This window comes from Diadema antillarum, unplaced genomic scaffold (assembly GCF_040938485.1).
Source record: "Diadema antillarum isolate AM-2024a unplaced genomic scaffold, OU_Dant_1.0 seq00000550_RagTag, whole genome shotgun sequence".
Taxonomy (NCBI): domain Eukaryota; kingdom Metazoa; phylum Echinodermata; class Echinoidea; order Diadematoida; family Diadematidae; genus Diadema; species Diadema antillarum.
In genome coordinates, this window is record NW_027271495.1 from 4,218,154 (window position 1) to 4,244,417 (window position 26,264).

Consider the following 26,264-nt stretch of genomic DNA (forward strand, 5'->3'; position numbering starts at 1 on the left):
GTGAATCCTGAATCAAGCAAGGCGAGGTACGTGTAGACAAGGTCAGCCGGCACATCATTTATAGCCAGGAACCATAGCTAAGGTAGGTGAACACTAGCTCATGAGAAGAGTTAGAGTTACGTGAATTGATCACAGCAAACTTGAGAACGATGTTTTGATGAGCTAAATTACTCATGTACTTTGATAAAGTAACTTCGTGATGATGCTATTGCACTATGACTGCTTTGTGTAGTCCCGTGTATGCAATATCATGTTGCATTTGTAGCACTCGGCAGCTAGCTCTTCCCTAGCCCCGGAGACCGCGCCGCCAGGCGCGGTCCTGGCGGCTTCCCCGCAGTTTCGCTTATGTGAGAATAACGAATAGCTCCCCTATTCTGTGCGCTTGTGCAAGTGATTGTGAATTCTGTGAACATCGGTGAGCTGCTTATAAGACATCATTTTGTGCATCACAAGCAATGAAATGCATCAAACAGTCGCCGATGATAGTCATTTAGGTTTCATCGACCCATGTAAGTATTCCTAGTAGTTTCTGTTGAAAAATTAAGGAAATATAGCGCCGCAAAGGCACCCGTTTGTTCAACATGAAGATCTGATATGGGAGCACGGCGCATCCGCCACACGCTGCGTGTGGCGGCTGTCGCAGTTAGCTCTTCCCGAACCATGATGTCTTATAAGCAGCTCATCGATGTTCACAGAATTCACAATCACTTGCACAAGTGCACAAAATACTTGAACTGTATTGCTAGCCTTTTGTCAAGGCCGTCTCGCTGTAACGGAAGAGCGAACGTACGAGCGAAGCTAGTCCATCCGAGCGCACAGCGCTACCTCACTCGGCTGGGCTCTCCACACCATACAGCGAGAGGGCCTTGACAGAAGGCTACGTATACTTGCTACAGACGTATTAAAATATTCATAAATGGGCAATTCCATAAATTCGGACGTACATTTTGAACACACTATTAAGCTGCCAAAGATACCAAGATTGAGAATATGAAACTTTTTTCTGGCCATGATATGACAAGTGGTTAGTAGAAAACAATTAACTATGAAAAAATTATGTCAAGGCCTCAGTGACCTTGGAATGATTAAAAAATAGCATGTGTTCGGACGTACACAGAAAAAGTGAATTTTCTGACTTCATAAGTTCAATCACAAAGTTCTGTGAAGTATGCAATATTTTTCTAAAAATTCACATTATAACAGTTAAAGTAGATGTGAAATGATGTAGAAATGTAAAAAAAAATTGCAATTTAAACAATTAACATGGAAATTATTATGTTTGTTTTTTGTTTCGGACGTACAGTTTCGGACGTACACGACCGCCGTTTCGGACGTACACTTTGTACACCCTCAACAACACTTATAATAAATGCAAAAAGAAATTTGTTACATAACTATTTTTCATCCTAGGCTCTTCTCAGATGATAGCACTTGTCTATCATGTCAGCATTACCAGTGTAAATGAATAAAAGAGCTTCAGAACATGAAAAATACTGTATACATAGGGTCTGTGCATTATCAGCTGCCTTAATACATGTGACAATATTCACGCATGACAAGTATATGTACTTGTATTACAGAACCAGAATTCTTATATCAAACTTTGTGATTATAACACAAAATACAGCCTAAAAACTAACTGGCCAGAACAACAGAATCATATGTGTTGCAAACTGTAGGTAACCAATTACTATATTAATTAAAGAAACATTATATTTCATTTTTTTTTGTTCATGGTACAAAATAATGTACGGTCAACGAAGGACTGTACCAGATGCATTTATTTACAAACAGAAAGAAAAATAAAATTTGTGGAAAATGGAAAGATTTATGTGTAGTAACCAATAACTGTTTGTAACATACTGACTAGATATTTGTTACATGTACATTGTATACCATGGTGGCAAAACAATACATTTTTTTTTTTTTTTTTTTTTTTACAGACAACAGTAGAGTAATCCTGACACAATGGATATTGTTCACGGGCAAGTCAAAGCTATTTGATTTTGCCCTCTTATGGGAAATAAGAGTGAAAAATAGGCCTGTTTTACCAATATTAGAATTAAACCCTAGTCTTAAAGCATAGTGCAGGCTTAGTAAACAAGGACCTTTACAATTATGGAAAAAAATAATCAAAAGAAACCAATTGCTGATTACTTTATGTTGATTCAACAGTAAGTACATTGTACATGCATGTATTGGACCAGAAAATTTTACATGAATTTTTACTCTGTTCTCAAAACTCTCTGAACTTACAATGAAAAGAGCAAAGCAAATATTGCGTGGTCACATTCAATTTATGAGGGATAAATGTATTAAACACAACATTCAGTGTAATTCAAACATTATGGGTTCCTTTTTGTGAGGTCAAGCTCACAAAAACATGCATGGTAATGTATAAAGAAAGTAAAATATGGGACAGTTTTGCATTTTGCTTGGAGTATTCTGGTAATCAAAGGCCTTTTGATGTTGTTGTTTTTTATATAGAATATTAGATTTAGTGAAATGTTATTGAGTACCTGCTAAACAATGGGCTCTATGCAGTGTATTTTTGTTGCATAATCTACAGGATGTATTCTATGGAAAAAATCTTATTCACTCTGAAATATTTATAATTATTATCATAAATCACTAACACTATCATAACCATTTTTATGGCATGACCTGCTCCAGTACTCCTTCGGCAGCAACATCAGTCTGTAATTTTCAAATGAATGATTAAAGTGCATGAAGATAAATCACAAATTAGAAAGGGCTGCACACTTACCCATTTTTTCTACTGGTCGGACTGGTCTGTCAGACCAGTAGGTACCCAGTTTTTCCATCTTTTAACTGGTCCATCCCTTTAAAAAAAATACTGGTCCGACAGTAATTTTTACTTGTCCTGGACAATCGGACCAGTGCCAGTGTGCAGCATTGAATTAAATCATTAAGTTGAAAAACAATTTATGACATAGATACTACAGTAGACCATGAAACCGATTTTGAAAGAAGATAAATACATCATAGCTTTGTGAAGAAAATTGACAAAAAGTTTAGGAACTAACCGAAGTGAATTGAACATTGTATACATGTCTATGAGGTCTTAGGTCGTAACAATGATGTATATCATGTCTATTGTTGTCTAAATTGCAGGCTGTGTGTCCATATATCTGTAATCAAAATGCATGAAGATGCAGACGATAACTTCGAGTCACAGGATTAGGATTGTAAACACCAGCTGACAAAAATGGTAGGAAACAGTACATTGTAGTATTGCAATGTGAATGCAAGGTGATAAGAAGCTGAAATACTCAGTCTTGGCCAAAATAGGAGGGTATTTCATACAACAAGCCACCTTCTCTGCTCTATGTAAGCAGGGAGGTGGTAAGCAAGTAAACAATATCTGTCCTTGTAAAGACACATTGTCTAAAGAATGTCTCTTATATGACCATTCCCTACTGTTGGTGGTTTTCATACATTCCACTGTATCAACTTCAGACCACGCTTTCTGTTCAGCCTAACTTGTTTGTGTGCACACATACATGTATGGACAGAATTTGTTTATTTAATGAATAATTAAAATTTTATTGACTATTATAAACCTATGTATACAAGAGGATTAGACACAGAAATGTATTCCTTAAATATGTAAGCTCAAGAGGATTGTTTTCAATGGGTTCCAGAGCACAGTAAGAAGTCAACATGAAAAGTGTTTCGGACGTACATAAAAGTTGTTTCGGACGTACATAAAAAAGTGTATGTCCGAACACATATTTTTTCACTAATTAGAGATAATTACAAAATTCTAACGTTACACATTTGAAAAGCAACAAAAACTTGCTTTGCATTGAGATTTTGCAGTTTACTGGCATTCAAGTTTTTATGTAAGATTTAAAAAAAGTGTTTTTTTGTTTCGGACGTACATTGAAATAATGCACAAAATAAAAGTAAAGAAGACAACATAAATTGTCACTTTCACGTTCTCTATCGTGTGGATATGGAAAAAGTGATTCATTACCTTCATATTCAATGATGTAGTGACTTGAAAAGTTTTCTTTTCCTTCACAAAAAATATCAAATGAAACAGTGGATTATAAAAGTGGTTCCAGAGCAGTTGTCAAATGGCTTCATTGAAATCACTCCTGTGACCTTGACCTTGATAAAGTGCATTTCTAATTAACATTTTTGAACAGTTTAAACAATTCCCATCAAAATGATATATAATTTGTGCTGATAATTTCATTTTGAAAAATTGACCCTCTGGTTGACAAATTTATGGAATTGCCCAAATGAATGATACACGCCAAAAAAAAAAATAACAACAACAACAACAACAACAACAACATGCTGCTGCAATTTTTTTTCCGTACCCTTAATACGCTGAAGAAATGTGTTCCAGTAATGCTGCTTGAATCGCTTACAAAATAATAATAATAATGATAATGTCTTGATCATGCACATCAATTAGGTCTTCACACTGAGTTCATGAATATTCATTTACAATGTTACTAGTATTATGTACATCGACGATGCGGCCGATGGGGGAAAAAAAAACAAGGAAAAAAGAAAAACAGGCGAAAATACTAGTTAGCAATAAAAGCATCAACATTAACTTGTCCTTTTAATACGATTATATAATCGAGACAACTATAAAAATTACAGTACTGTACTACAGTATTGCAAACATTGAAAATGAACTGTTTGATGCATATTCATTTCACCTTGTATTGCTGTAATTATGCACTGAGTAATTATGCATTATTCATATCCTTGAGCTTCCCTACCGATGACGTCATTATTTACGCATGCGTAGATGCGTGCAAATGGATACACGTTCAAAATGGCAGCAAGGCTCTCCTCACTGGGGCAGGTCGCTTACTCCTAAAAAGTGTGGAAAATTTTGTAGTTTCCCGATGATATGGTGAGAAGAGCCAAGCCAATGAAGTAATCTATACTTCAATTTTGATTGTTATTGTGTTCATTATCGAAATTTAGTTATTGTTTATTTGTGAAGTCGCCGCATGTGGCAGTAGGGGAGCTATTCGTTATTCCCACATAAGCGAAACTGCGGGGAAGCCGCCAGGACCGCGCCTGGCGGCGCAGTCTCCGGGGCTAGCTCTTCCCGAACTGATTGAATGGGATTTTAGTTAAACCCCGGCGCGGGGCGTTGAGTACCGGTACGTGTTGGGGTCGCTGTAACCGCACCAGCGACCCCAACCCGTACCGAGTCGGGTTAGGGTGGCTGGTGCAGTTAGGATGGGATTTGCTGTGACAGTAGGGGATGTTGTTGTTGTTGTTGTTAAGTTTTGTGGCGTACAAATATTTACATTTAATTCATGTGCCGAATATTGACGCCATCGCTTCCCGGTCTTTTTTGGCTAAGATGATTCGTACTGCATCGTAGTGTAGCCATCTACATGTGGGTTTCTGAATTCTGTATCTTTTTGGCTTTTGTTGTTGTTACAGTATTTTTCATGAGGGGTCATGGCGCTTACACAATGTTCGAGAGCCATGTGAAGGTGTTCAGCTGAAAATTGCGGAGCATGTGCATGTTGCATAAGAATTTTACGTCATGCCACAAGCAGAGCTACTAAACATGTAGATCTACAGCGCATATCGGTGAAAATTGGTACCGGGTTTTGCCCCCAGTCAATCTTGAAAACTATGTTTGTCATTGGTCATAATTTGTTTGATAACATTTGTCATTAGCGTGTGAAAATAATCTTGTCCATGTTTTTATATGAAATGGTTAAAAATAATTTGCCCAATTTATTTACTGTGGGAAAAACCCTTAAACTGGTGCAAATGGGGTATCTTACTCTAGATCTTAATATAGATTCTAGATCTACTATAAAAACAGTGATGTGCACACTAAAAATTTTGTAAGCTTTAGTGATTAATTTAAAATACAGTAGCATGGAAGTTGGAACCCACAGGAGGTTTCAGCCCTCTGATGACAGGAAAGGCAGCCTCCTGGAAGGCAGCTACTGTTGGGGCAGTAACTGCCATGGTTGGTAGAATAGGTTCCAGATGTGAGTGGTTCGGGGATAAAAGGAGAATTTGTAGGAATCAGTTGTTCCTTCGGGGACGGTGGGCTTGAATAGATTATTTGATGTGATCTCTTCTGCTCGTGTATAGAGCTTGGGTTATGAAGTGAGGAAGTCTAGACCTGCTAGTCTATGCTAGAATACGTTCTACTGTAGATAAACTTAGTCTAGTTTGAAGCCGCTTAATCAGAGCCGAGAAGTCAATCTTTAGCCTTGAAGAATCGGAGACTTGATCCCGGTTTGTACCAACTTGTACAAAATAATTTTAAAAAGCAGGTCAGTGCAGAGGCCACAGACAGAACAGAGAGCGGTGATTGTGACTGATGTGTGAACACTTTTAAAAATTACTACACATAGGGCATAGGTGTCTAAAATCTACGCTACTAGATTTTATAGATGGGTCTAACTTGAATAGAGCTAACTACCCATAATTAAACCATAAAGTGTCCAAAATTTGACCACTGAGTAGTCTAGACCAATCTACATGTAGAAAGAAGCCTACAATTTTTATATGTTTTTGCATGTTTGCGGCCAGGGCCATTTCAGTCATTGATGAAAAGGCCCATTCAAGTGTCACTTTCCATAGCACTTGCACGTACCTGTAACTCCTGCTTGTGTTCTAAAGTGGGACTAAGCACAAATGATGTTCATTAGCTGTTTTGTTGATGACTGAAAGTGCCCTTTCCAGAAAAAGGCACCCTGCCGCAAACAGGCTTGTTTGCGGGTTGTTTACTCTAATACTACTAGACCTGGACCATCTATATTATACTAGTACTAGACTACATGTACATCTAGATCAAGTAGGTTTATAGAAAGTAATCCAGAGGTGCTCCATTACACAGTTGTACTGTGGGATACTTTGTGTTCATGGTCACATAGTAGAATTGGTTCTATCATTAGTAGACCAGAGAGGTCCCCCCCCCCCACCCCCCCCCCCACCCCCCCCCCCCCAGCCCTAGATATAGATATTGCACTACTTGCAGTACGACTACACTATACAGTAGAGTCTAGTTCACAATTTTCAGCTGCTGCAGAAAAGTGTTGCTTCTCGCTGGAACTGTGTAGATCTAGATAATTCTAGATCTATATGAGACTCAGTGTTTGGCAAGATTGGAGCTTGAGTTGAATGATGAATGATCTAGTTGTAACTGTGTTGCACTGGAGCTTCGTATAGCTAAGCAAAATAAAGAGCATGAAATTAGTCATGTTAATTCCAATTGATAATCTAACCAACTCGAGGACTTAGGCCTACTACATGTAGTTACTCCCACTCCCATTTGTCAATTCTTGCCATCAGGTGCTCTCATTGACCTCATTTCATTAAAAAAAAAGGCAATGGTAATGACAAGAACCCAGAATCCTGATTGGCTGTTGCTATGGGAAGTTTTCATTCCAGCAAGAGTTGCTATCCTAACATTTTTTTATGAAATGGGGGCCAGAAGTGTTGTTTTGTTTGTTTGTTTGTTTAGTATTATAGATCCATGTAGCTAAATTTAGTAGAAGGAGGTGGGGAAAATGAACAAAATACTACCATGATCCAAAACTTTTGAATGCTTTTGCTGTTTTGTTTGTTTGTTTATTTGCTTTTCCTCCATCCATATTGAAACTAGAAATGTCGCTATGGTGACTGGTATGCCTCCGCCATAATGCATGATTCTCCTAATAGGTCTAGATAGTGCATGTGGACAATGTGTGATTACATTTTCACAAAATTGGCAAAATATTAAAATGACAAGTTTGTCAAAAATGTGCTGAATGTCTACCTTCCTTGACCTAGGTTTAATTGGATGAATAGGAGAGCATGTATTTTGGGGATTTAAGGACTTTAACTTGACTTTGACCCATTCAAACGTTTATAAAAATGCATTGAGTAATTTTCAAGGTATGGAGAAAAATTGCAATTTCTGTATTGAATAGTCTAGTAAATTAAACCATTTTCATCTGGCCTTTGACACTAAAATTCATAAGATAATCACTGTCAGGCAGAACATGCATAAATATGTAGTTAGTTTCAAGATAACTTGAGCCACTTCCGAGATATGGAGGAGAAAGTTAGTTCAGCACTTTCACTTGATCTTTGACCTTTTGACCTTTGAGGTAAAAAAAAAAAGAAAAAAAAAGCCTTCAAGAGAATCTCTATTAGGTTATACATCCATAAACCAAGTGTAAAAAAAAAAAAATAATCCTGCTGGTATTGCATAAACATGAGAGAAATAGTAAAATTTTGAAGTGTTGCCCTTGACCTTTGACCCCTGACCTTTGACCCCATGAACCCTAAATTCTCAAGATAATCACTGCCAGTCAGTACATGTATACTATGTTCCATGAAGATACCTTGAACAATTTCCAAGGTACGGAGAAAAAAGTGAAGTTTTAATATTTTTCCTTGACCTTTTGACCTTTGACCTTTGACCTCATGACCCAAACTTTCACCACAGAATCTTAATTGGGTAATACATGTACACTAAGTTTCAAGAAAATATCTTAAGGCATTGCATAGATATGGTGGAAATAGTGAAATTTTATGTATTTGACCTTGACCTTTTGACTTTTGACCTTGAGCAGGTGCACGCAATAGTTTATAGACACAACTTCACCCCCTAATACACATACATGCCAAGTTTCATTAGGATACCTCAAAAGGTTTTGATAGTTACGATGTCCACAAAATTCATTACGGAAGAACGGACGGACGGACAACCTGAAAACATAATGCCTCCGGCACCACTTCGTGGCAGAGGCATAAAAACATTATTGGCCTTCTGCTCAATGGCCATTCATGCTGCAATATACTACACTTTATTTTAAAACTGTGACATCTTGGTGGAAGTTGCTGTACGAAATGTGATGATCAAAACATCACCAATGAAACTACACACCAGAGTGTGATTTTCATTAACTACACACGATGTTGGCATTATTTTTTTTTCCACAAGTTTCTGTCTGCAGGAAGAAGCATGGTATCTGTGACTTTATTCTTCAAACATTCTTCAAGTTGTATTATGATTCTCCTGCGTGGTTAAGTACAGAACATGCATCCAGCCATCGGGCTAGTGTTACACAGTTGTATCACCAGCAGAATGTTAGAGGGGATGGCTAGTAACTGATCAGTGGAAATAAGTGGGAATGCTGGGGTATGATTGTTCCAATTTTTTTGGGATTCATTTAAGAGTATATAATACAGTGTATATCCATTGTTGTGTGAAAATTATTTGCTTCAGAATGGTCTCATATTCAGGTAATGTGCAGTTTAATGTTTCCAGGCTAGCATGCCTGTACAGTGACTGCACATTACTTGAATATGAGACCATTCTGAAGCAAATAATTTTCACACAACAATAGACATAATGTAATGTACTCTTCAATGAATCCCACAAGAATTGGAACAACCATCCCCCAGCATTCCCACAGATTCCCACCGATCAGTTACAATGTACTAGCCATCCCCTTTAATTAAAGCTTACTGCATATTATAATGGCAAAACCTTAGATGTTTATAACTTTTGTGACTGCAACATTGAAATATTTCATGATGAGAACAGCCCTAGTATAAAGAAAGTTAGACCATTTTCCAGTGAGAACCACAGAAGGTTGGATAGTGCCATAAACATTCTCTCTATTTGTCTCAAGTTTTACTACTGACCATAGATTGCAGGACTTGCTGTCAGTTTGTAATAATACTTTATATAATTCAAATACAAACTTATTTATATTGCTTATTAAAATGAGTGTCATGCAGGGTTTGAACTTCTTCTTAAAGCACTGAGAATCAAAACACAAATTCTTATCACATCTAAGTAAAGGATTATTCATGTTTGAATTTAAATGAATTTGAAAATCTGGTGATGATAACTTTTAGGTCTAAAGGTCAGTGAACATCCTTGAAGCATGCTGAATTTACAATGACCTTTCTTGTAATGATTGCCTAGTCAGACTACAAAAAGTTCAGTGTCTGTGGGTACAAGTCAATTGGAAATCTATAAAACACACACACACACACACACACACACACACACACACACACACACACACACACAAGTCAATCAGAAATCACTCCAAGATCAAATACTGAGAGGTTGGAAGGACAAGTAGTGTTCAGTTCATAAACAGAACTTTTCCAAAAAAGTTTCTCACACATTTTAGGTAATGTCTGTCAGTGCTAAGGTCAGCTGTCCCTAGCTTTGTGGGACTTCATTAGGCTCTTGTATTGCATGGTCACAACTTTAACTACCGGTATGTAGACTTTGTATTGTTTATACATGTATCACACGACCATGGCTGCAAAGCATCATGAATGCCTACTTCCTTGTACTCTTGTGATTGTCAACCTTTTATCTTTTTGCATCTCTTAGATACCTGCCTTTGCTCGGCCACCATCTAATGCAAGACATACATGCGTTGCGGCCCTGAAATCAACTCAAGTTATGTACTCTATAGCAGCTCAGTAGTGACTACAAGAGCCTGAAGTTCACAGACACCTGTCTGCACAACTCAAGCATTCATTTTAAATTCATGACCACATCCCAGAGAACATCATGAATTACATCCCAGACTACAGCCTGTTTGTGGAGTATGCAAATACGTATGCCACTCTCCCACTATTCCCTGTCTTTGACATTGCTCACTACATCATGATGATTGTTGCCCTCAGGAAAGACACAGGAGATGGTGAGTGTGGATTGTGAGCCTCTCAGACTTTTCTAAATGAAGAAATTACAGAGGAGAAATACACATATTGTTGTCATGTTATGGTCTTCTTTGACAACTTTGAAACTTGCAAGACTGCTCACAAACTCAATGCTTTCTGCAGAGATAGAGACAGAGAGAGAGAGGGGGGAGGGGAAAAAAAACAAACAAAAAAAACCAGTCCTTCTCTAGGATGGCCTTCAAAAATATGGCTGTGTGTTCCCACAATGGTTATTAATCAATTTGATGTTGTAGCAGTTGATATTTGTAAGGCATAATTTCACATTAACAAGACTTACGGATCTTTAATTTTGTTACTTGGCTATATGTGCAAGGTTACTCAGTTATAGGCCTATCTGCAAGTACTTATACCTTGTGTTTCCTGATGGGGGCTACTTGAGAAGGCAATACTTCCTACATGGTTTGTTTTGGGGTGTTTTTTTTTTTCTTTCTTTTTTGATGCGCTAGCATTATGCCCACACAACATGTGGAAGAACACTTTTCCAAAGTCTTTAAATCATGATATCACATTTGCTTCCAGTTGAAAATATCTCAATGTTACAAATGTTTGATTTCTTTTAAAATGTCACTGCTCATACTTGCACAGAGTTGGATTGCTGCACCTCAATGAAGAAGAAAAGTTACATAATTTGTAGCTTTGAGACCAAGGGGTAGGGGGGGGTCAATTTGACCCTCCCTTCAGATCTCGGCCGCCGATCTGGCGATCGCCGCAAAATTTTGCCTAAAGATAGAGCCGGGTGTCAACTACAAGATTCCATGGTCATACAATTTAGAAAAATATTTGCTTTTTATTTTTAATCAATGAATTATGCAAATTTATGCATGAAATCATATTTTCGCCTATAACTCCATTAAAAAGGCTGAAGGATTGCTAAGTTTTTTTGTCAGTGTTCCTCAAGACACATCAAACAATTTTCTTGTTAAAAAATAGCACAATCAAAATCAATTTCTAATGTTTTTTATTGTTTTGTTAATTTTTTATGTATTTTATCGTTTTTTTCAACCTTTTGTTTTCTATTGTTTTTTTGCCAAAATTTGTTGCAGGCACTTTTTCAAGCTTATCTACACTAGAATTGATTAGTTTCAATGGTTAAAAGTTGAAATAATCTAATTTATATCAATTTAACCAAAAAACACAATTTACATTGGATTTGCACATGATATCATGAATTTGAGCTGTTTTCGGATGGACATATGCAAAACATTACATGTAACTTCAGAACGGTGTACCCGGACGTCGCAAATTTTGTCTCAAAATATGCAGGAGACTTCAATGAAAAAGGTCATGAAACAACGCAGCAAAATCTTTACGCATTGGGGAATTGTGGCGCGAAATGTCGAGAGTAAATGATGTTAATATCTGAGCCTATTTATTCATATTCCTTCCGATATCATAAGTTGTATGGTCAGGCCCTTGTCATCACACCATAACTTCCACACCATACTTACGAGATCAGATTACACATGTACAGTGTGTACATACTCGCATACATTATTTTTACACAAATTCTTGCATCATTCTTGACAGCTAATTTTGGTTTGAAAATGTTGCATAAGAATTGATGTATGCACATGTGAATAACAGCATAGTTCATCCAAGGAGGTTCGAGAAATGGAGTCACAACAGTCTTATTCGCCCATGCTCGAAGCCGCCACAAAAAAATGTTTGAAATATGTGTCAAACTGGATCTGCCGCTCAGATGCGAAGACAATTGACTCGTGTCTCATTGCATAATCACCAGCCACTTTCCAAGGAAGATATATCTTTGTGATGGTAATCACTTTTCACTATCCCTACTTACAAACGATGGGCGGTAGACAATGGTAAAGGCACGGGGGTGCGCGAATAGAAATTGCTCAAATATTGCTGAAAAAGATATCAAAATTATTCGACTGTACGTGTCTGTACACTAATCTGACATATTGATTTATAAAGAACTATACTTGAAGATGATACCATATTAGTTTCATTTGGCGGAAATAAGGAGAAAAGTGATAAAACCGGCTTTCCATGAGGGTAAAATTTCAAACACTTTCACAAAATACAGCTCAGATTTACACTTTCACACATATTTTCGAATGGAATTGACTTTTGTTTGATATGCTTCATCATTAGGTGAAATTTCATTGCATTTGATATAAACGAGCAGCATATACCCGATATTATGTTAGCGATTGCTCAGAAAGATGGCGGCTTCAAGCATCGAACATCAAAGGCCCAAATGCACCTGTGGAATTCTTTTGTCCATCCATAGAAAACTGACAGCTGATTGAATAATTATAGTCAGAGTACTTTGTAACTCCATCTCTCGAACCTCCTTGGTTCATCAAAGGCATGGGGTTTGTTTCATCATGGTGAATGGACTAGGTCATGTGATGCATTTTCCAGCAATTAATATCAGCTTTTGTTGTATGTCCCCTAATACACATACACATAGATAACATTTCTAGTGAAAGGTTGCTCAATACTCGAGGCTATAATTTTGTCATGAATATAGTTCCTGAATTTCCCTCCTTTTATGGAATGAATTATACATTAGATTTTCGTTATGCACAAATATTGAAAAATGGAAACTGTATTCAGATGCAGACATCATTGAAACTCCACCTGTGCATTCATAGCAAACATACCAAAAAATTGTACATATTTTCTTCTACTCTCTAGCTGTTTTGTATGTTCAATTGCATACACAATGTAGAGGTTGGATTCACAAGATGCCAGCACTTTGATATAGTATTAGTATTATTTATCTACCATACTTTTTTTTTTTTTGTTTTCGTTTGTTTGTTCGTTTGTTTTTTCAATGTAGGGTTTCTCTCACTGGCGGAGAACAACCCGCTAGCATGCTGGTTGTGCAGCATGCTGTCCTCGTTTGCTGGCTACATACTGAGTAATGCTCTCCTTGGGCAGTCACTGGTCGCTCCATTTGCCTACCACATGAAGATTGGCATAGCAACTATTGTGTGGTACGTTGCATCAGCTGGACTGTCCTTTTTCATACTGCAATGCAAGCTGTGAAAAATCTCTTTTTTTTCAAAACTGTCAGAGGGTGTCGTCAAAGGGAGCTTAATTATCAATTGAATGTGAATGTTTGCAGCATTGTCAACATACCATTTGAGTAGTAGGGAACTGGATCTGTCATGTATCAAATATGAAATTTTCAATAAACATATCTCTGAGATACACTAGCAAAATAACTACAATATTACTCCAATTATATGAAAGGTGTCAATTTTTTTGTTTGCTAAGTTTTGAGTTATTTCATTTTTACTTGAATCACATTTTTAAACTAACAATGTATTGAACACTTGGTAGTGTGTGGATTTATGGGTGCCCATTTAATACACTATACAGAGGCTTTACAAATTCAAGGAATGGGTTTTGATGTGATTATTAGTGGCCATTTCTGATATTTATTGATACTTGATATACAATTTGAAGCTTTAGAAGTAAACTCGGATGATATTCTACACTCTGCATAATACTTTTGAACATGGACTAATATTCATCATGGTTTAAAGCAGAATACTAAAGGAAACGCATATTTTGTTGGATCATTCCCCCATTTCAAGCTTAGAGCATGTTAAACACAGCGGCCTTTAATTCATCCAATTAGAAAATTGCGTTTTGGAGAACGGCTGCTTAGAAAAATTGCATCCTGAATCATGTTCAATCGGAAGATCCGTGGTTATTTTGGGGGTGTGTCCATGAAGTCATGGGGTGAAGGGCAAATCCGGAAGTATCACACAACAGCCTGAGCTTACGTATACGTATGCTCCCGATGAGAGTGAGATGTTGAGGCTCGTACCCGAAATCCCAAGACATTTTTTATCAGAATGTCACAAAAAAATGAAATAAAACTGTTTTCTACTTCAAGTCTCCTGTGAAATCACACATTTCCTCGTTTAAATAAAGTCTGTTACGCGTTATTTAGGCCACAAATACAGAAGTTGTCAGGCCTAGTGCCTGTAGTGGGTGCTTCGTAGTCGATCAGTCACATGCATGCGCCCATCACCGGCCGCGTATGTCGCAGTGCAGTAGCCTTCGTGTATCAAAGAGCGGAGAAGCCTGGGCTTCGTACCTCACGTACAATGTACTATCAGCAGCTCCTTGGTACTACTACAGCTGTGTACGCCATATATTTAGCGAGTCTTTTTTTTTTCGCGAATCGGGACTTGCCAATAATTTCGCGAGTGCTTAAATTCGTGGTTGTGGAGTACACTACGGAAGGGGTATACAGAAAGAGAGTTAATATTTTGTCGTGTTTTTAAATTCGCAAAAAGCACCAGGTTCACGAAATTGGCGATAATAAAAAAACCTCGCAAAACATTCGGCGTATGTGGATCGCTAATACTAGATACTGAGTACCGGTACTACTCAGTGTGAGGGCACTACGGGCAGCCAAGTTGAAGTCTTGACTAGGCGCTAGGCCGGCCGGCTTATCTGGTGATAAAATAAATGATACAGAGCACTATGGTTTTCATCAAGAGTGATAAAACTTTGATGGACTCAGTGAAATAATGAATGGATCGTGCACTGAATTTGTGAGGGTTCCTAGCTAGATAGAATGCTGATGAGCTTTGACCGGGAGTACGGAGTGAGTGTGATATGATAAGATATGATACTACGTAGCCCGACCAGACGCTGCGCTACTTACAGCGACTGGGCTGTGTATAGTTAGATACTAAGGTAGGCCTACTTCAACTTATGATCTACAGAGCGTTGTTACGGGCCGAAATCGCCAAAAATGCGACACAAAAATGTAGAAACGCTAAGAAATTCACCTTAATTCACCTCCGATTTAGAAGATGTCGATATATCACAAGATTTTATGGCAAAAATTGTTCGAAATGCTCATGTTAGACCTTCTACTGCTCAGTTCAATGAATCTGTGCCTCCCTTTGCCGATTTTCTCTTTAGTTTGCTCGGTAGAATTAATGGGTTAAGTTGCTGTGGTGTATCGTGAAAGACGTCAATTATTCCATGACGAAAATCGTCCTGAATTATAATGCAACGTTTACATAGCGCTACAGTAAAAAGATAACTTTTCGTAGAAGGGTTAATTTGCAGTTTATTATTCCCAAAATCAGAGTGAATGATTAGATCTAATTTTGTTTTTTCATGCGCCCGTGGTAGCTGTAGTATAGGTATAGGCGCCTATATTTTTTTAAACCGACCACCCGTTTTCCCATTAAAAAGCACGTACAGTACCCTAAATCCAGTGAATGGGCAAATAGACCGGTGTTGACAATAATTATGTGTATTTACTACCTTAATGAGGATATTCTTCAATTCTTTTTCCTCCTGTTTTCTCATGTTAGTTACATGTAGGCCTAGGACTTATCCTCCTATTTTTTCTTGATTTGTATTCATGTGTGAATGTTTCAGCGTATCGCGCCCATGATTTTATACGCGAGAAAGCCGTTGAGGGAGGAGGATGGTCGATCTTTGATACTAAGTCTACTGTAGTAGACTTACTATCAAAGATCGTACACCGACCTTTGTTACTATGTAATTCCGGAATCCACTCTTCTTAATGTTACATACGGCCGAGCTGCGAAGTTGAGATTGCGTGAATATACACAGTCAAGTCGCTGCACAGCTGCGTCTGGTCGGGCTAGGCCCTACGTTACTACGTAACTTCGTAAGGATAAATATTAAAGATAGAAAGACCTAGGCCTACTGTACTGAGATGACACTGAGACCTGAGTCAAGAGCGATATTACGAAGTTAATGTGTCTCACATTTACAGCAAAGCTCATCACACAGCCGAAATTTTGACATGGACTTCTATTTTCTACACGTAGCTAAAATCTTACGGTAGGCCCTATAAAGCCTAATAACGTTAGACCCAAGTTAGTGTACATACATACAGCGCCCAGGCCGATTTAATATTGTTAGGCCTAGGCCCTACTGCTGCTCTGAAGTTCGAGTTCAAGTCAGCACTAAGCTCGGATCATTTTCAGTTCAGAATAAAAACAACTCTCACCAATCTAAATTTTGAAGTCTATCTGGCATTGGTCCTGCGTCACCAGCATTGTCCCCTGGCCTGCCGTGTGGCAAAGGCTCGTACTGCCAATCTCCAGGAAGTCCGTCCGCTTCAACCGGACCGCCCTGGGCCTTCCCCCCTAGCTCGCCCGCAGCGTCTCCCTCCTGCGCCTGGCCGTGCGGCTCGTCATCAACATCTATCTCTCCAACTTCACCAGGGTCATCATCACTAGTTTCATCATCGCTATCATCACTATTGTATATCACGCAGTTCATCATCGCTTCCACATTCAAATTCCACCAAGAAATCATCCTGATCATCACTGGCCTTAACGTACGATGTCATTTAATATCGGTATTAAAACTTTCTTTTAATACCGGGTTCCACAACAACTTGTACAATACAATGCATGCATTATGCGCGCGGGGCCCTGCGGCGCTCGAGACCTTGCGCAATTCCCTTCACCCCATGACGTCATCGGCAAAGCCTCGAAATTTACGCTGTGACCTAGATTTCAGGGGGGTGACAGGTGTAAATCTTCAATATCCTCTAACTCCACTTCAAAAAGGCCATTTTAAACGATGTAAACGACAAATTGTTCTATGTGTCCCACTCTTTGACTTCATATGTAATATAATATCTTCAGTATTCCCCTTTAATAATGCAGGTTCTATCATGTGTCATTTTGCCTTGCAGGTACCTGATCTTCTACTCACCTGGAGATGTATTCTATAAGATTGTTACCAGCTTTCCAGGGAAACTGGTTGTAGGGCCCATGAAAGAGGCTGTACGGGCCCGCAAAGTGGGCCTTGGTGTACTCCAAGCAGCCAAGGTCTATCCTCAAGGGTTCTTAATCATGGTCATAATTGGCACAGTCAGAGGTTAGTCCCAGAGCTCTGTTTTTATTTTGAAGGCATTTTAACTCAATGTTAATAGGTTTTGAATAATTTCCATAACAAGTGCGAAAGATACTGTACAAGCTGTTATTTTTGCGAATTTTGGGAATCGTTGTTGGACCACAAATTTAACAAGACATAAAAATGTTGCCATGCGCTATGGTAACCATGCACTTATGAAAGCATCGGTTTGCATTTTGGAAGACATCTTGGGAAATGTCTGTGACCTCAGATCATTTGCAAAAATATCTGTACTCAAAAATAACAGCTTATACAGTACATGCATGTATATGTACAGTGTAAGTCTCTGGCATGAATTCTCCTGCACACTTTCGTGTCCATACACTTTCATATTCTAACCACTATGAAACACTGGCAGTCTGTTGATTCACCCTTCGTCCATATATTGAACTTGGCTTTCATACGAGTTGGACGAACTATTCAAATGTAATGATTTGAATCCACAAGTAAAGCCCATTGTAAAACAAGAAAGTGACAGGGATCATAATCCCGTGTGACAGACAATAAGTCTTGAGATGTACTTGTCAGTTAGCCTTTGACAATATACCAGTTTGTAGTTCCACTTTTTGCTTGAGCAAAAAGAAATTTAAAAAAAAAAAAAAAAAAAAAAAAAATAGGTCAGTTGTACCCGCAGGCTTTTAAGTTTTTAAATTCACTGAAATAAACTTCTGTAATGTAATGAAACTTCCTGTAATCCTTCCAAATAGTGCTGGTCAGTACATCCACCTGACAGCAAAAAAGTGTTCATTTAAGCATAGTATTTATTCAATGCATCAATTTTTTTTTTCTCCAAGTGTTACTGTAAAATGAGGAATGTTCACGTGCATTTTAATTTCGCGAATTTCACGAGCGCCAAGATTCGCGAAATTAAAATCACGCGAAATTTCTTGTCTACACTATATGCATTTAACACCAGTGGCATTTCGCGAAAATTTCATGCCAAGAAAAAGGCCGTCGGCTCCAATTCGCGAAAATTTCTGGCCGCGAATATATAATGTTTTACAGTAATTGATGGATTATTATCAATGGTCACCGGTCTAAGCAAGCCATCCTCTCTTTTGAACATGAATTTCATGAATAGTTGCATAGTGCAAGCTTAGCACGATGTCGCTTGCAAACCAACTAAGAAAAAAGAATGGACATATACAAGTATGTCCCAATGTGCACATGAACTAATTATGAACTGGTTTATTGACAGAGCAAGCCGGCAGATGTGCTAAATGGGGAAGAAAAGCCCATTAAAGTGAGGCAGTCCTCACCAATTTCAAAAAAATATGTTGTTGTTGGTACCTCCAATGAACTACTTTCACCAAAAACAAACTTTCAAATCATCAAATAAGCTCGTAAATTTTGATTGAAAAAGTGTGAATCTGCATGGTGAATATGCTAATGAGCAAGTCTTGGCGGAGAGTCAGACGTCACCGAGGCACAACTCTTCCCAGCCGTGTTCTGCTCGTCATGCGTACGCTTCCTAGTTATTTATTAATTCATGTCTACTATTTATTTTATATTAATTATATATATAAATAAGCTTGAAATATTTGTTTGAAATAATAAAACCACATATTGTCACATTTTATGACAAAATCAGATATGATCATTTTGAACACTTAAATTAGTTTTCTGAGGCACGGCTGTCAACTTAGTGAGTTGGGCATCAATGACGTTGCACCTTTTTGCAGGCTCTTACACGATCGCTTGCAGGAATTATTTTTTAAAAATCGCGTACAGAGACAGTGTTTGCTTTCCACATGTATAAATTGGTGAAAGGTTATATTTTTTACTCTTCTTAAAGGCCGCGTCACACCATTCCGGGCAAGCCACGCGGGCTTGTGGCGAGGAGGTAGTTTCCAGCACGTAGAAGATTTTCAGCGGCGAACAAGAATGTTTGCAGTTTTCGTTCATGCCTTGTCATAGCGTACGGGGGAACTTCTGCAGCTTGACTTGCGGGGAAACAAATTTACTCCCCGGAGCTCTCCGCAGTTGGTCCGCACCTGACAGTATCTAGCGCGTAGTTGCCCGGAGGTGCTCACGCAAGTCCGATTTAACCGCAGCCAAGTTTTGAGCATGACCAAAACTTTTTCCGGGTGAGTCGCTGGAATGCCCGTAGAGGTCCACGCAGAACGCCAGTAGGAGACCCTCAGCGGCAGTACTTCCCAGGCAATTCCCACGCAGGTACTTCGCAGTCCCATATGCAGCCAAGATAATGAAATTCTGTGAGATTTCAGCCATTCCATTAGAGGAATTCCTTCACTGAGTTGTCAGCCCCCATGCGACTGGTACAAAGGTCACACAGTATACTCGCAAGTATAACGCGTCCAGCAAGTAAGATACATGCGCTGACTCGCACAAATCCTTTTCCGCCCTCAGGAATGTCCGGTATGCTAGAAAATCCCTACATGTAACAAGCCCGAGTAGCGTGCCCGGAAAGGTGTGACAGGGCCTAAACACGGTTGCGGGTAAAAAAATATGCGTGCGCACCTCTGGGCGACTACTTTTGAGATACATGCTAGGTACTGTCATGTGCGGATCATCTACGGGGACCTCCGGATAGTCAAAATTGTTCTTTGCAAGTCGCACGCAAGGCTGGTGTGACACGGCCTTAATTATCATACAGTGAAAATTCTCAGGACTGCCTCCCTTTAAAGGGATGAAGTTATCAGCCTTCTACGTATGACAGACTTTCCTGTTCAGTTCACACATACAGTATGAAGATGGCAGTTTGTATTGAATTGAAATTTACTTATTAAAGTCGGACGATCCTAACCCCTAATGGTACGTTATTTCGTAAACTCCCGAACAAATGAAGTTTGTGCATGCAATTGCGCAGTGCCAGACTGCAGTGCTATATCCATAAATGTGTGGGACAATGCTGCCACTGAGACACGGGTGTGTGTGTGTGTGTGTGTGTGTGTACACGCATCATACACAAACATTGTGACCGCGAGCTGCGGTGATTGGAGGAGAGAGGCCAGAAGACGTGTGGCTCTTTTGGTTTCTCTTCATGCGCATGTGCACTGAGAGTGTGCGTCCATTCAGAAGCTCGCGTGGCTCGGACAACCATTTTGGGTCAGATGATTTTGAGCCGCAGTCGTGTTCACTGACCCATTGAGCCAGCGCTATTCTCATTCGGTGTCACAACATTTGATACAGAATTGGGGAGGCAGCGTGTTGCATTCGTCTCCTTTGCCGCACAAACCACTCGCCACGATTGTAAGGCTTTAAATTTCTCAATTGAAGTCAAGAAATAAAACTACCCTGGAGGTATTCTTTAGTTTTGTTTTTACATTCCCTAGAATATTATGAGTGCATTTACTGTAAATATTGAATTTCATGTGTCACTACTTTGAACTGAATTAATGAGTAATTTTTTTTTACATCCTCTCAAAGTGTCAAAGTGAGTGTTTCATCTTGTTAAGCTCTTGAGTGTAAATGCAAATGACAGGATGCAGAACTTTAGCTGCTGTTGTATGCTGAAATGAATTAATATTTTTGGAGACCACACACAAAGACTTATTACCTGTAGTTCTACAAATCCCCCTCTCCCATACTTCACCAATAAAGAATTCTTAAAGAAGTTGTTCCACAGGAAAAATTGATTCAATTTAGTATTAACATGAATTCAGTTGTTCATTGGAACTTTTATCAATATGCGAGTAATTCACTTGTTTGCAAAAAGAAAAAACAACAACAATTGCATTAGAACTTGCTTTACATAAGCAAGTGAACAGATATGTATACCTGTACACCAAAGATTTAAGGACATTCCAATATTCTTATGAGTATGGATTGCAAGAAAAGACAAAGAGGTTTTTTTTCTCTCTCTCTCTCTGTGGGTGAAGACAATGCGGCTACACTGTGCCTTCATAACTGTTCTGGATTGCTTTTAGAATTAATGTTTTTCTTCATAACAGGGTCTGGAAGTGCATTCATGCGTATCTTTGAAAGAGTGCTGCGTGGAGCTGGGAACCTGTCACAGAATGAACTCCTCAACCCTTCCTTGTATGTATCAAGCAAATGTGACCCTGCACCTCAAAACAAACAAAAAGTCGCTAGACATGAATTTTTAGTTAAGACCATATTCTAAAAGAGCAGACTTTAAGCTTTAAAATGATGTATAACTCAAATCAAATGGACTCTCCTAACCTATCTAAATATTGGAAAGAAAGCACAAACTCAGGAAAAGTGTGAACCGAGAAAAGAGGCTCTGAAGTACAGTGTCTATTCAAGCGCTTAATCTTTACCAAACCGTGCTGGCTGTGCGATGAATGGGACAAAAAACAGGAAGTAAACCACCAGAGTAACAACAATGAAAGGATTATCAGATTTAACTGAAATTAAGCATGCCTCATTAACACATTCTGTCCATAATCAATGCCAACTTTCAAAGCAGTAGCACTATCCTTTCAAATGTTATTAGAGTTGAAAGTGAAGAGTGTGGACAAGGTTTTTCAGAAATGAAAAAGGGATCCTAATCACACTATTCTACCAAAAACGTTCGAGATAAACTGCTAAAAAACACACTTTCCTGCCCGTTTCATGATACCAAATTTTAGCATAATGTAAAAGAAGACCCGCTCTTTCAGAAAATATAAAAAAGTCAAGTTCGGCTAGGTTGACCCATTTCAATTATTTTCAGTCCTCACGCAAAATCAGTGTGTGCGACTTTATGTTCGTTTTGAGGTGCACGGTCACAAATAATGAAACCCTTTCAAACAATGCTATAATGCAGTGTGATTATTGGGAAACATTCAATAACAGACAGATTAGGGAGTGGTTTTCCAGTAGCAGTAGACTGTATCTAGAAGAATGCCATTGGCTTTTCTTCTCTCTCTCTCTTTTTTTCTTTCAGTTGATTATGATCTTTGATATCACAATAAATGCCTGCTGAAAGGCAATGTTGCATTTTTCTGTACACTGTATGTGTAAAAGCAGTGAAGAAGCACAATAACACAGTGAAGTTAGAAGATCCTACATTCTAACACAGCACAGTGCATGTTTTATGAGATCAGACGGTATACCCACCATGTAACTTTGACCTGGGTTACAAATGGGTATCTGGGGAAGCTTGATTAGTAATGTTGACAGGACCCGTCCGAGATGGAAATGCCTACACTCAAGGGATAACCCTGGGTAATTAAGACCATAATGATTCTTTTATGAAAGGAATGACCGTCTAGATGTGTGTGTAAGTAGATGATATGCTGGCATTGATTAAGTGTTTTTTGTTTTTTTTTCCTGTACTGTTTAGTTATCCTTACTCTGGCCTATGTTTATTTATGGCAGGAAACACAAATCTCTGTTAATTAGGTGACCTACAAGAATCCCATGTCCAGTCCTCAAAGTTCAGGGGGAAAAAAAATTATTCATCTCAACAAATAGCATCAACCTTGGAAACATTTACTTCTCTTGCAGACAACTTACAGACTTGTATCTGCTACCAATTTTGCTTTCTGGTCTTGTATCATGTGATAAAGGACAAGGATTAGACATGTTTTGTTTGATCATCATTTTGTCCAGTAAAAAGAAGAAATGCTTGTAAAAATTTCCGACCTACTGTTTTCAACACAACTTCTTTTTAAAACTTGAACTGCTTGAATCAAAGACCTGATGCACTATCTAAACTGACTTCCCCTCCCCCAGCACCACCAAGGCTACCATTCTGTGCAGCATCCTCCTTTCTCTGGAGAACCTGGGATACATCACCATCCCCTCCCCTGAGCTGATGTTAATGCTGACAACACTCCTCGTCTCCATGAAGATTGCTTCCCTGGTCTTTGGTATCACAGATCCATTCACACCCATTGAGGAGACCTGTAGGCCCGTGCTCTTTGGTAAGTGGAGGAAGGTGGATGCTCCCACTCAAGGCCCAGCCCCATCTCATGCCAAAGGGGAGAGGAAACCCAAGAAGGAATGAACCTGTCACTTCTTCAGATTACTGGTACCCATACTCCATTGAGCCAGAGTTCAATGAGGATATCAGGAAATATCCTTCACTGCCGAACTATGTCAGCTTATTTCAAAGGGTACATAATTTCTGGTATATTTCAAAACATTTAAGAAAAAAAGAAGAACAAATACAACATTGGAAAATTAACAAGAGTGTGCTAACATGCTGATACCATGAAGTCTTATGGTGCATAGTACTGATTCTATCTTGTGTGCAGTGGTGGAAAGCTGCATTTTAGTCTGTACATACCAAGAAAGTGACAAGAATATGTTTGAATGCAATAATGAGTTCAAGTATGCAAAATTTCATGCATTTTGTATTCATTTTGTGTTAATATTTAAGTGAAGAGATTGAATAGAGGAGATAGTTGTCCTATCATCGCACTTTGTCACCTCTGCTTTCTGTTCTTCACTTCTCATGCATAAGAGCTGCAAAGATATTTATATGGCTATAAATTTTTATATGGCTATATATTTGTATAGGGTGGAATTTGAGGGTTGAATTTTGAATAAAAGAAGTTATCTGGTATGTCTGGCATAAATTTTCATCTATTAACTAAAGGGGGAAAGAAGACATTCAAATGAACTCAAATCTCTATTCCCAACTGAATTTGTTTGTTCTTTTCTTTTTAGTTAATTTTGTAATCTACGAGCACCTGTCCTTGAAACGGTGTATCACCTGTAACATGCCACATTAATCAGAGATGCCACTATTCCTGCGTTCAGACGATCCCCGACTTCGCGGGGAATGTCCCGTTTGCCAGGACTTTCTCCGGGAATCCCATCGTGTGAACGCTCAATAGGACATCCCCCACTCCCCCGGCAAGCTTGTTGAGTCTGGCAACAAATTCTTGCGGGGACTGACCTTGATCTCTCATGCAGCTGTTTTCCTCAAAAGTGCACATGCTCGAAATGTGGTGGCGAAGAACTACTACATGTGTTTGTATTTGCAATCCCGCTTCCTACAGCGCCACATACGGTGACCTAACACACGGCTGAAACCACCAGCCGTGATTTTGTCGCTCTTTCAGCGGGGGATTTCAATGAACGTGTGGATGTCCGACCATAAAAAAGATACAGTCTCTCTTTTTGACATACGATATAACTCCACATTGTCATGAAGTTCATGTGGCATCTCTGCTTAATATAGAGTGCATTACAGGGATTACCAATTTGATTGATTAACATATACATTTTTCCTGGGTTCAAGTTTCATATTTGAAGTCAGGTGCATATAAAGTGCTGTAACACATACATGAACCAGTACCTACTGTATTCTGTAGATTACACTTTGTGCTGAAATTAGTCCATCATTTGCTTCATGTGTCGAGTTCTCTTAGGCTGACTAGAAAGGGGGAATTGTAATGCTAGTGGTTAAACATACATCAATACTTTGCATACAGCTGGCACTGTGTTCATATCAATCATGCCAGAGTAATGCCATGTTGACAGCTGTTGCTGAGTATCCACAAGTAACTTTGAGTTGCAAAATATGTAAGTGAGGAAAAGATGCTGAATACAGTTTTATTATTAGAACGTAGATTAATGGCACCCTTTTCCTATCAAATTTCTCGTGATGATAATAATGTGTCAAAACATCTCTTATTTCATTCCCCTTTTAAATAGATGTGATCAAGAGAAGGAAAATGATTTGTTTGTGTAGTATCTTTTTTCAATTAAGAAAATGTAGAGGTGTTTTTGCTGCAACAAAGTAAAGTAGGCATAAAAAGCTTGAAGTATACTAATTGCAGGAAACTACATGTAAGATTCACATTATTCTTACACATTCATGAGGTTCAGTACTGCAGGACACTATATGTTAAAGATTCTTCATTGTACATTTTATTGCAACATTAGAACTTCAATGCACTTCCAGCTATAAAACTGGAGAGGTAATACCAATTTGTTTGTTCGTTTGTTTGTTTGTTTGTTTGTTTGTTTGTCTGTCTGTTTGTTTGTTTGTTTGTTTTTACAGCCATTTGTAAAATTGTATGTCTTCACTAGATTTTATGTTTTTATCATGAGGAATTACTGTTTAAAACTAGTTTTATAGTGCTTGCCATCTTTTGCAGTGCAATTTAAATATTTTACATCTCAGCCATATACAGTGTAGCTGTATAATCAAAATATACACATGTTTATCGTGCAAGACTTTTAGAGGGATTAGGAGTTTGATGATTTTTGTTGTAGGACCTATTGCCATTATTGCTTCAAACAATTTACATCATGAGGTTGTGTAATGACAAATTTGTGTCTTCTTTGATTTTGACAGTGCAAGATTTTTTTTTTTTTTTTTGGTAAGATGTCTGCATGAAAATGAATTATGATTTATCTGCTGGGATCCTGGCACTTTGCTTATACACCATTATATCTGCCCTTTGAATACAGTGTGGAGTCCATGAAAGATTTGCCTCTTGATCTTTGAAAATGAAAGACCACTGAGTTGTCATGACTCCTAAACTAGTAGCGTGGGAAAGTGGCATGCACATCAAAGTGACTTTTTTTTTTAAAAGTGGAAGACTGGTAACAGTAAAGCCTTCTCCATCTTAAAAAAAAAAAGAGAAAAGAAAATGAAATGAAGGTCTCCTTATAATCAGTTGCTCTGTAAATATCTATGTTATTATGTTCTATTTTGTCTGCATTTTCAGTATAACCAGCTGCAGAGTTCGAGT

General features: G+C 38.4%; 1 protein-coding gene across 1 annotated transcript; it reads left to right on the top strand.

Annotated features, from left to right (window-relative positions):
• On the top strand, positions 1-24,957 carry LOC139734921 (trimeric intracellular cation channel type 1B.1-like). Its single transcript, XM_071645699.1, has 6 exons — positions 1-82; positions 10,382-10,697; positions 13,547-13,703; positions 17,423-17,607; positions 21,558-21,645; positions 23,287-24,957. Exons 2-6 carry the CDS (start codon positions 10,565-10,567, stop codon positions 23,558-23,560), a joined length of 837 nt encoding a protein of 278 aa, XP_071501800.1. The 5' UTR covers positions 1-82; positions 10,382-10,564; the 3' UTR covers positions 23,561-24,957.
• The last annotated feature ends 1,307 nt before the right edge of the window (positions 24,958-26,264 follow it).

Excerpts from the sequence above, each read along its gene's own strand:
- LOC139734921 (XM_071645699.1), top strand. The coding sequence starts at position 10,565 with ATGAATTACATCCCAGACTACAGCCTGTTTGTGGAGTATGCAAATACG. Across the intron at positions 10,698-13,546 it reads CAGGAAAGACACAGGAGATG|GGTTTCTCTCACTGGCGGAG; the intron begins GTGAGTGTGGAT and ends TTTTCAATGTAG. Across the intron at positions 17,608-21,557 it reads CATAATTGGCACAGTCAGAG|GGTCTGGAAGTGCATTCATG; the intron begins GTTAGTCCCAGA and ends TCTTCATAACAG.